At 39.7% G+C, this 12519-nt stretch overlaps 1 protein-coding gene across 5 annotated transcripts in view; it reads right to left on the reverse strand.

Moving 5' to 3' along the window:
• Positions 1-12519, reverse strand: part of SACM1L (SAC1 like phosphatidylinositide phosphatase) — a 72473-nt gene that overhangs the window by 35686 nt on the left and 24268 nt on the right. For all 5 annotated transcript variants that reach the window (XR_008615823.1, XR_008615822.1, XM_028479724.2 and 2 more), the window contains 3 exons: positions 7930-8079; positions 4697-4756; positions 3756-3789 (listed from right to left, as the gene is read on the reverse strand). Coding sequence is in view for 3 of the 5 variants with exons in the window: in XM_028479724.2 (XP_028335525.1) it covers positions 3756-3789; positions 4697-4756; positions 7930-8079 (244 nt within the window). In the remaining 2 variants the exon portion in view is untranslated. The remainder of the gene's footprint in view (positions 1-3755; positions 3790-4696; positions 4757-7929; positions 8080-12519) is intronic.

The raw sequence follows: 12519 nt of genomic DNA on the forward strand, positions 1-12519 counted from the left end.
CCGTACCGCAAAAAAAAAAAAAAAAAAAAAAAGAAAAAAAGAAATGGAAAAAAGGGGGGAAAAAGACTAAGCTACTAAAGTTTATATTATATGCATAATTACAATTACAAATAACAGTTGCTAAGTATTTAAAGATTTACAGATCAAACTGTAAATTAAAGATTATTCAGAAACAGAATGTATCTCTCTCTTCCTCATAGGTGTGGGTCTGCCCTATGGTTATTTCCTATACATAACATTTTGCTTAATATAATTTGATTCATCCATTATAAAGCATAAGAGCATAATAAAATAAATATCTATAAACCTACCTCCAATTTGCAAACAGTATCAAAGCCCTGAATCTAATATCTGTTCCTTCTTCATCCCATTCAACTGCCTTCTTGCCCAGAAGCCCTGTGGAGACGATTCCCTGCCTTCTTAGTTTCATTATATGCAACCATGACTTGAAAACACACAGCTTGCTTTTGAGTTTTATAAAAATGGCACAACACTCTTAATAAACTTCAAGTCCTTGTTTATGGCCCCAGTAAGTACCTACGAGTCATTCTTGCACTGCATGAAGCAGTAGTTTGGTCCTCTTCAGTGTTGTGTGCAATCTATAAGGACCATCTCACAACAGCCCTAATTCTTCTGCTGATGGAACTCGTGGTGCTCAGAGTTTGCTCTAACAGTGGTGCCGTGAACATTTTTGAAAAACCTCCTGGTATAAACGTATTGGGTATGTAGAGGGGAAGGCCTGGTAAATCCATAAGGAAATGCCAAATAATTTTCATAATAGTGGTACCAAATGATACTAGCAATATGAATTTCTTATGATTCATCCCTCTCTATCACCTGGTATCATCAGACTTAATAATGAGTCATCTTGAGCTCCCAATTCACAATCCTTTAAAACCACAGTACTAGAGAAGACTCCAAAGCCGTATTTACTCATTCATTCCCCCAAATTATCTATTTGGAGCAGGGCACAAAGATGAATCAGACATGGAGTCTGCCTCTGAGACAACTGAGTATAGCATGGAATATGTCTGTTTTATGAATCACTTTCTTCTGATTACAAGATGAATATCCATCCAAAAGCATGGAAGGAACAAAAGAAAAAGAAAAATCATGCAGAACCCCACCATCATGACACAACTTTTAAAATGTCGATTTATTTACTTCTAATCTTTTATCAATTAATGACTCTCAGGGCCATGCACTCCCACTTGGGATGCCCATTTCACACTTTCTCCTCAACCTCCAGCTACTACTCACAGCTCATGGCACTGCTTCCAATTTCACTGTGAAAATAAAAGCCATCCACATGCTCCCACCACATCTATCTACCTACTAGCCTCCACGTCCACCATAGCTGCTTCCTTTCTACTATGGCGGATGAGCTGGATGGTGGATAAGCTGTCTGTGCCAGGCCTTCGACCTGTGTACTAGACCCCACCCCCTCACACACTCAAGGACATTGCTCCAGCATGTGACTGTGCTCCCACCTTCTCCAAAATCTTTCTTCCCAGCATTTGGTAACAGCCCCCATTTGGGGAGGAGTCGGGGAAACAGGAACATAACCTCCCTCTCTAATGGTCATTTTTAAACAACCAGCAGCATATAAGCTGATGAGACCCTTTGCTTGGAAACCTTATTTTCATTTGCTTCTGGGACACTACTCTCACTTGGTTAGTTCTTCTCTTCCTCACTTGCCATTGCTGGTTCATTTTTCCAACTTCAAATCTTAGAGTAACTCTATATGACTCGTCCTTTCAGTTCACTTACTTTGGTTCCCCCACTTCAGAAGTCCTTTGTCCTGAGGCCTGTAGTCCGTGGCTCTAGCATTTATTCACTATCTAGAACCCCCTTCAGGTTGTCTTCTTTCTCCACACCTTTTTCTTCTCTATATACATTTCTTCCTTTGATGATCTCACCCCACTTCATGGCTTTAAAATGCCATCTATACCCTGAGGACTTTCAAATTTATGTCTCCAAAAAAAAAAATTTATGTCTCTGACATGGACTTCTCTCCTAAACTCCAGTTCCATTAATCTATGTCTTCTTGACAATCTCCACTTGCATATTTACAGAAATCTCAAGCTTAACATGTTCAAATAAAAGTCCAGATACTCTGGCCTGCCTTCCACCTCGGCTCTTCCCCACCACAATGCATGGCTTCCTTCCACTTACTCTGGCCAAAAATCTTAAGACTCATACTCAACCCTCCTTCATTCCCCATGTACAATTTGTCAGAAAATCCTTTTAGCTCCACTTTCAAAACATATCTAGAACCTGACCATTTTTCATCACCATCAGCTACCACCCTGGTCCCAGGCAACATCACCTCCCATCCATATTACTACAACTGCTCCTAGCTATTCCTTGCATCCTCCCCTGCTCACCTTTGGCATATTCTCTACATCACTGTCAGAGTGATCCTGTCGTACCATGGCAATCCTCTACTCAAATCCCAACAGTTTCCCTTAACAGTTAAAGTAAAAGACAAAGCCCCTAAGGCCCTGCATAATGTGGGTCCAGCAGCCTCTCTGAACACAACTCCCACTCCCTCCCTGTCCATTCTCTGCTCCAGTCACACTCCCGCCTTGGGCCCTGTTTTCTTGCTGATCTCTCTCTAAGCACACGAAACATCTGAGGACAGGTCTAGTCAAAAAGCTACACTAAACAAAAGCCAACGTAAAGCTTCAGGTTTAAAGCTAAATAGATAAACTAAAAACACCTAGAAAAAGTGTTCTGTAATCTCATTTGTTATTATTTGCCCATTCACAATCTCATTTTGGAATTAAAAAAACACATACACACAATTGGCCCAAACCCTTAAAGCACTACCTAAATAGTACGCTTGTTATTATTTTATCCTTAGGAGAACTTAGAGAGCTCCATGGAAAAACAAAAATAAAAACCAGAATAAACAAGAGCTTTTATCCTGACATTTTCTGATTTTTATTCCCCCACAACTGTGGAAAATGTTTCCTGCATTACTTTTAAGTATAACAAGCATAATAATTTAAGGAAATCATACTAACATAATGAACAAATAAATCACAGACTGTTGTGTTAGTTAATAAGCTTCTTTGGAGGTATGTGATAGAAAGACCCCCCTCAGTTTCTGCAGGGCAGAGTCCTGACTATAGGTACTCATCAGCACATTGTGCTTACCCTTTAACAGCCAGCTCGCTTTGCTTCCCTATTTTTATTATGATGTCTATGATAAAGATAAGCTTTAAAAATGAACTTACAATTAGATAACCATTACTCATTTTGCATGTGTACTACACCTCACCCCAAGCATCATTCTTTGTACATCATGTATTTTCATTTTTCTGTGGCTATTTCAAATGACAAATATAATTTTTAATTGTAATTCTCCTCTCCAACTTGCTGGTTACCCTAGTTCCTGAGTCTAACTTTTTAAGTTGCTATGGAAATTTTTCAATAGGCTAAAACTATTCTTGTTTATTGATACAAAGTCTAATAAAGCCAAAACACAGTAGACATATTTCTTCTTTTAAAACACCAGCCCCAGAGAGCATTAGTCAGTCTAAAGAGTTCATTCTATTAAAAAAACAATGGTCATTTACAACCAATATTCTAAGATTTTATGTTAACGGTTTGATATTATTATCAAAAGAGATTTCTACTAATTCTAAAATACTCTCTTCATGTAATATTTGAGACTGTCTTTAAATCTAACTTCTCATAATATTTAAATAAAGGCTGCTAGAAAACTAAAGAGTAATATGTAAGGATACAGCCATATAATACCGGAAGAGCAAACCGATGGACCTGAAATGAAGATGTACGTTACATTTAGGAATAATTATACTTCAAAAATAATAAACAAAAAGAAGCACTATATAAAAAATATTTACAGATGGGGAGGTAATATACAAATAAAACAAAGTATTAAGCTTATGGGTAACTTAATTTTAAAGACATTTCTCTAATGTAACATTGTCTTTTTAATTAAAAAAATTTAAGTATGTGCTACAATCATTTGGGCTTGAACATTTGCAGATTTTGGAACACTAATAAAACTACATGAAGTTGCAGAATATTTATCTCCCTCCTTTTCAGTCTTTGCCTGCAACAAGTTCACTGCTCCAGGGAAAAGATATCCCCCCGTTAATGGTTTGCAGTTTAAACTACTTTTCCCAAAAAAGCAAAGCAAATGCCAAGAGGTAACACCATTAGGCAAATCTGTTTACCTAGATTCAATATATTATGCTTCCTAGGTGGCCTCCTTGTTTACATCTCATTTGTATAAACCAAGAACAGAGGAAGGTGACACGTATGCATGTCTATACTGGGTGACTGAAGGGAGTCAGGTTCCCATAGGAAGACAAATGCAGAGCTCTCCACTGCCTGGGGAATTAGCTCTGGCCCAATTTCTAACAATATTCATTAACCAAAACCCATTCTCTCTCTCTCACTTATAGAAAGCAATGTATTTATACTGAGGTATTTTTTTCTTTATTTAAGGCTTCTCTAGAAGATCGGAGTAAAATAATTAGGCTTCTTCAACCTACAATGATGTGGGAGGGTAGATCGGATCAAAGTCCATAAGTTATAAACAGAGTTAAATTAGAATTCTTTACCAAAATCCTTGGCGATTAGGTAGCCATTTTATAACATGTATTCAATTAAAACTTGAACTGTAACAAATAAGCTGGTTTTATTTAGTGCACATTACCTCTGGCTGAGCAGAAAGTTCTCTTAGAAGATGACCATTCCATACAAACCGCTGGTCTGCCTAAGAGAGAAGTTTTAAAATTAATATTCAGTATCTCCTGCCAATTTGAGTTTCTACAGAAAGAAAAGTATAAAAATCAATGTCTCCACCTGGTGGCTAGGAGCAGGTCTCTTTGACATGCTGCAAAAAGAACCCCACTTCCCCACCAACTTGCCCCTCCTCCGGGTATCCCTGTCTCGTTGCCTCAAGCCAGTGCTGCTGGCCCATACAGAAACCTGGCAGTCCTCACAGACTCTTTCTCTTATATTTAATCAATCATGGAGTCCTAAATTCCCTTCCAGATCCATTTCCTCTTCTACATATCTATTCTCACCACCCCTGGTTAACACATGACTGCAGCCCAACTACTAAAACAGCCTCCCTAGCCTCAAGCCTTAGCCTGGCCCTTCACACCCTTCCTCCACATGCTGCCAGCAGTTGTTGTCTAACATGACACGTCTCCTGTCTGCTGGAAATTCTTCACTGGCTCACTGTCATCTAAAGAACCAAATCTTCACATAGCCTAACCAGTCCTGGAATCTGGCAACCCCTACTTAACTCACTGCTCTCATCTCTGGCCACTCTGACTTTCAAACTATACAGAAGGAACTCCTCAACAACTCAGCAGACTAACCAATTCTCTTCATTCTCTTTATAAAACACAGCAACGGACACTCCCCTGTCCCCCGTCCCCAGAGGAAAGTCACGAGGAGTGGCTCTTGCACTCAGGCGTAATCAGTTGAATGGTACACTTGCTGAGATTCAGACTGTGTGTTCCCAATCAGTTTGTGCCAGTTTTTCTTATTATTCGTAACATAATTTAACTATTTTATAAATCAATGAAACATGACTTAAAAATAAACTGCTCTTTCTATAAAGTTGAATGATTTACAACAGAACTTGATAAAAGGCAAGTTGCTAAACAAAACTGTTGAATTAGGAGTAAAAATGGCAACCATAAAAGATTGGAGAAACACAGTAAAAATATATAGTATTCTGCAAACAGACTGCTCTGTAAGTGTCAAAATCTTTAAAGAGACTCAGACTGGAAAGCATTATGAATATAATTTATACAGGAAAGACAATTAGGAATCAAGGAACCAAAAACAAAGAAAAGCTTATGATCCTACATCAAAAAATTGACCAATGTAAAATTTTATGTTTTAAGTTGAGATAAAGTGTTTATCTTCTGATTAGCTGACAAAAAATTCCCTCCCATCCCAACAGATGAGATGGCTTCTTCTTCAGTTTAGCCTAATATTGCCACTGCCTCTGACTGGAACCCTCCTTCTCCCACTGCCACCTGATCAATAAGGCCTATTCATCATTAAGTCTCGGCTCAAAAATCACCTTCCTCTGTACAGTCGTCCCTGACTCCCCCAGACGAGTGAGTCCCGCCTTCCTTCAGGATCCCACCACACTTGGGTACCTATCTCTGTGACAGCAATTGTCCCTTGTTCTGTGATTGCCTGGACATCCACTTCCCCAGTAGACTGCAGGCTCCCGAGAGGCAGGGGCATGTCTTTTCATCCTGTGTGGCCGGTGGCTAGTACAGTGCCTGGTACATAGCAGGCATCTGAGAGACATTTCATAGCGAATGGAGACTGCAGCAAAAAAGCAAGAGTCTCTTTGCAGTTAAAAGCCAAATTTCTTCATTGTTTAGCTTACATCTAAACTTACATTGAAGCCTACATATAATCTTACAAAATTAGACTATAAAGTCTTTAAAAAGCCAGTCAACTAAAATATCGATTTAGGACTTCCCTGGTGCCGCAGTGGTTAAGAATCCACCTGCCAATGCAGGGGACACAATGTAGGGTTTGATCCCTGGTCCAGGAAGATCCCACATGCCACGGAGCAACTAAGCCCGTGCGCCACGACTACTGAGCCTGGGCTCTAGACCCCGCGAACCACAACTACTGAAGCCTGCGCGCCTAGAGCCCGTGCTCCGCAACAAGAGAAGCCACCACAATGAGAAGCCTGTGCACTGCAACGAAGAGTAGCCCCTGCTCGCCACAACTAGAGAAAGCCCACGCGCAGCAACAAAGACCCAATGCAGCCAAAAAAAAAAATGATTTAGGTTGAGCTATATAAAATGATCATTTTTATTGGTCAAATATGGTCAGTTAGTGGTAATTTCGCATGGTCCAACCTAACAGATAACTGACTTTTTTTTTTTTTTTGGTGGTACGCGGGCCTCTCACTGTTGTGGCCTCTCCTGTTGCGGAGCACAGGCTCCGGACGCACAGGCTCAGGGCCATGGCTCACAGGCCCAGCCGCTCCACAGCATGTGGGATCTTCCCGGACTGGGGCACGAACCCGTGTCCCCTGCATCGGCAGGCGGATTCTCAACCACTGTGCCACCAGGGAAGACAACTTTTTTTTTGTTTTGACAGCAACCTTTTAAATGCTGCCTGCCCCCTAAACATATCTACTTTTGTTAACAAAAAATCAAGGCAGCAATTATCTAGGTTCCTGAATAGCAGAAATTTTATGTTGAAATCACCTGAGGTCCTGTTTTAAAGATACACTTAAGTCAATAAAATAACCAAAAACCCCACCCTAAACAAAAGCATATTTTTCAAGTTCTTCACAAGTTGTTACTTTTCTACTTGTAAAAACTATAAATAACACCACTGCAGAAAGAAGATCATCTATTAGAACATTAATTTTACAAGTACAATTATGCTGCTAATGCTAATAGCTGTTATAACACAGAGAGCTAGGAAATTACCAACATTCATGGTTTTGGGTTTTTTTGCGGTATGCGGGCCTCTCACTGCTGTGGCCTCTCCCCTTGCGGAGCGCAGACTCAGCGGCCATGGCTCACGGGCCCAGCTGCTCCGCAGCATGTGGGATCTTCCCAGACAGGGGCACGAACCCGGGTCCCCTGCATCGGCAGGCGGACTCTCAACTACTGCATCACCAGGGAAGCCCCCAACATTCATGTTTAAGCTAGATTTCTGAAAATGGACCCTTGTGGTTCTCAATCCTGTCTGTGTAACATACAGATTCTGGGGTCCTGAATTTGGAAATGAGATGTCTATTTGAAACATGGTATACTTTCAAAGCCCCATACATGATCCTGATATAGCCAGGACTGAGAAAAATCAGTATGTATTTTATGGATGAAATAGAGAAAAGCGCCTTAAAATTTTTTTTTAAAAGTAATAATAATTGAAGATTAAGCTTACCCTTTCCAAGAGACTCATTTCCTGGAATTCTGGACTAGTGTTAGACAGCCGCTGCAAAGTATGGGTCAAATCATATGTCGTTGAAAAGTAAAACCCATCCACACTCAAGACGTGGTTTATCATTGCTAGGAAAGTTTTGTTATCTTGTAACTGTAAACAAAGGAGAGCAAATAATCAGTCTATCTTGTACTTGAAAAGGAATCTATCAACATGACAAAAGAGTGAAAATAAAAACCTGCAAGTTCAGCCCTGTTAAATGCCACTGGCACAAAGACTGGGAGAGGAGGATGCTCAACATTTCCCCAGGACGTGGGACAGTTCCTGATACATGGACAATGCTCAACATAGGGTATTATATTAACTGATTAGGTAGACCTCCTTTCCCATTGGTATCCTTCACAATTTTTACTTTAAAGGGCAGAAGAGTTACTCTAACAAAACATCACCACCTTAGGTTATGACCTACTGTGTCCCAGACACTTTACAGAGATTCTCCTTTATCTTCACAGCAACCCCTTGCTAGTTTAGCATTAATTATCCTCATTTGACAGAAGAAAAACATAAATTCATGAGGGGCCCAGCAACAGAGAGTCAATAACGAGAGAACAACACCTTCCTCATTCCTAAGAAACTTCACTGGTTTGGGCTAGTTGGGAAGTAAAATGGAATTCTTTACAAAAAAAAAAAAAAAAAAAAAAGCAAAGACTGAAAAGAAAAGTCCGAGAGAGAGAGAAGTGGACAAGATGGTAGCGTAGGAAGACCCTGAGCTCACCTCCTCCCACAGGCGCACCAAAACTACAACTATTCACAGAACAACTATCTATGAGAGAAACCTGAAGACTAGTAGAAACAGATTTTCCACAGCTAAAGATATAAAGAAGAAACCATGATATGGGTAGGAGGGGTGGAGATCTGGTATAGTCAAGACCCACACTCTCAGGTACATGACCCACAAATGGGGAGAATAATTACAACCGCTGAGGTTCTCCCCAGTGAGCAAGGGGTCTGAGCCCCACGTCAGCTACTGAGGCCAACGATCTTGCACCAGGAAGACAAGCCCCCAGAATGTCTGGCTTTGAAGGCCAGAAGGCCAGCAGGGTTTGTGTGCAGGAGAGCAAGACAACTGTAGGAAACAGACTCCACTCTTAAAGGGCCCATACAAAATCTCTACATGCTCCAAGTCCTAGCATGGGGGCATTTGAAAGGAGCCTAAGTCAGACCCACTTAGGGATCTTTGCGAGTCTCCTGGAGAGGCAGGAGGCAACTGGGACTGCTACTGGGGATGCAGATGTTGGCAGCAGCTGTCTCAGGGAGTTTGTTCTACCACGAGGACACTGGTGCTAGCAAGTGCCATTTTGGAGTCCTCCTTCTGGCCTATTAGTGCAGGGGCTTACCTGCCCACCAGCAGGCCGGCACCAGTGCCGGGACACCCCAGGGCAAACAAAAGAAAAGAACAATGAAACTAAGAACTGTTTTTCTGAAAAGATAAATAGAAATTGATAAACCTTTAGCCAGACTCATCAAGAAAAAAGGAGGTAGGGCCTAACTAAAATCAGAAATGAAAGAGGACAAATTACAACCAACACCACAGAAATACAAAGGATCATAAGAGATTATTACAAATAATTATACACCAATAAAATGGACAACCAAGAAGAAATGGATAAATTTCTAGAAATGTACAACCTCCCAAGACTGAATCAGGGAGAAACAGAAAATACGAACAGATTTATTACCAGTAACGAAATTGAATCAGTAATCAAAAAACTACCAACAAAGTCCAGGATCAGATGGCTTCTCAGGTGAATCTACCAAACATTTACAGAAGAGTTAATGCCTATCCTTCTCGAACTATTCCAAATAATTGAGGAGGAAGGAATGCTTCCAAACTCATTCCATGAGGCTAGCATTACCCTGATACCAAAACCAGATAAAGACACCGCACACACACAAAAAATTACTGGCCAACATTACTGATGAACACAAATGCAAAAATCCTCAGCAAAACATGAGCAAACCAAATTCAACAGTACATTTAAAAGATCACACGCCATGATAAAGTGGTACTGATCTCAAGAACGGAAGGACAGTTTAATATCCACCAATCAATCAATATGATACACCACATTAACAAACTGAAGAATAAAAATCCTATGATCATCTCAATAGATGCAGAAAAAGCTTTTTACAAAATCCAATATCCATTTATGATAAAACCTCTCAACAAAGTGGGTATACAAGGAACATACCTTAACATTATTAATAAAGACCAGGGAATTCCCTCAGCAGTCCATGCTCTCCCTGCTGAGGGCCCAGGTTCAATCCCTGGTCAGAGAACTAAAATCCCACCAACCACGTGACAGGGCAAAAAAAAAAAAAAAAGACCATATGTGACAAACCTACAGCCAATATCAAGCTCAAAAGTGAAAAGCTGAAAGCATTTCCTCTAAGATCAGGAATAAAACAAGGATGCCCATTCTTACCACTTTTACTCAACATATTATTAGATGTCTTAGCTACAGCAATTAGACAAGAAAAAGAAAACAAAGGAACACAAATTGAAAAGAAGTAAAATTGTCACTGTTTGCAGACTGACATGATACTATATTTAGAAAACCCCAAAGTAAAGATGCCACCAAAAAAGTAGTAGAATAGGACTTCCCTGCTGGTGCAGTGGTTAGGAATCTGCCTGCCAACGCAGGGGACACGGGTTCAAGCCCTGGTCCGGGAAGATCCCACGTGCTGTGGATCAACTAAGCCCACATGCCACAACTAGAGCCTGCGCTCTAGAGCCCGCGAGCCACAACTACTGAGCCCACGTGCCACAACTACTGAAGCTCACGTGCCTAAAGCCCACGTTCCACACAAGAGAAGCCACTGCAATGAGAAGCCTGCACACCACAACAGAGAGTAGCCCCCACTCGCCGCAACTAGAGAAAGCCCACATGCAGCAACGAAGACCCAATGCAGCCAAAAATAAAATAAATTTTAAAAATAAAATGGCAGAATATAAAATTAATACATACAGAAGTCTGTTGTATTTCTACACAGTAACAATGAACTAACAGGAAGAGAAATTGAGAAGACAATCCCATTTACAACTGCATGAAAAAGAATAAAATACCTAGGAATAAATCTAACCAAGGTGGTAAAAAGACCCATCATTAGAAAAGTGTAAGATACTGACAAGAAAACCATAATTCAAAAGGATACACGCACCCCAATGTTCACTGCAGCACTATTTACAATAGCCAGGACATGGAAACAACCTAAATGTCCAACGATAGATGAATGGATAAAGAAGATGTGGTGTATATATCCAGTGGAATATTACTCAGCCATAAAAAAGAATGAAATAATGCCATTTGCAGCAACATGGATGGATCTAGAGATTATCATACTTAGTGAAGTAAGTCAGACAGAGAAAGACAAATGAGTGAAGTAAGCCATAAAGAGAAAAACAAATACCATATATTAACGCATATATGTGGAATCTAGAAAAATGGTACAGATAAACCTATTTGTAGGGCAGGATTAGAGATGTAAACATAGAGAACAGACATGTGGACACGGGCAGCGGGGGGAGAGGAGGGTGGGATGAACTGGAAGATTAGGTTTGACATAAATACTCTACCATGTGTAAAATAGCTAGCTAGTGGGAACCTGCTGTATAGCACAGGGAGCTCAGCTCAGTGCTCTGTGATGACCTACATGGGTGGGATAGGGGCAGGCAGTGGGAGTGAGGTCCAAGAGGGAGGGGATATAGGTATAGCTGACTCACTTCATTGTACAGCAGAAACTATACAACATTGTAAAGCAATTTTATTCCAATAAAAAAAATTTAAAAAGAGGAAAAAAAATGATACAAACAGACCCATAGACAGAGAACAAACTGGTGGTTGTCAGTGGGGAGGGAGGGATAGGAAGGATGAGTGAAATAGGTAAGGGAGATTAAGAGATACAAACTTCCATTTATAAAATAAGTAAATCATGGGGATATAATATACAGCATACAGAATACAATCAATAATATTTTAGTAAGTTTGTATGGTGACAGATGGTAACTAGACTTCTCATGGTGATCATTTTATAATGCATAAAAATATTGAATTACCATGTTGTACACCTGAAACTAATATAATATTGTAAGTCAATTATACTTCAATAAGCAATAAAGGAAGATCCAGTAAAAGCAGTATATCTATTTATTTTCTGATAATCATTTTAGCTGGCTTTCCCAATTAATACCAAGATTGACATTTGTTTTTATCCTTGTTTTAAAAAATAATTTTTAATGTTTGTTACTGTTTAATGTTTAGCAAATGATTAACATGTTAATTCATGTTACGAATCTACATACAAAATTTTTAATTTGGCCTCAACATTTTTCTAAAAAACAAAAGGTATAAATAAGCAAAGCATATACAGCGAGGAATGCTAAAATTAGTTATATAGCCTGAAAACAAACTATAGCAATAAAGAAGAAACTGTTCAAGTAAATATTACTAGGCTATTAAATGAAAACAACCATTTTTATTGCCTTAAATTATCATGTCTCATAGAGAATGAACTTATTAATATACTGATTGA

The sequence above is a fragment of the Physeter macrocephalus genome, chromosome 18 (genome assembly GCF_002837175.3).
Source record: "Physeter macrocephalus isolate SW-GA chromosome 18, ASM283717v5, whole genome shotgun sequence".
Taxonomy (NCBI): domain Eukaryota; kingdom Metazoa; phylum Chordata; class Mammalia; order Artiodactyla; family Physeteridae; genus Physeter; species Physeter macrocephalus.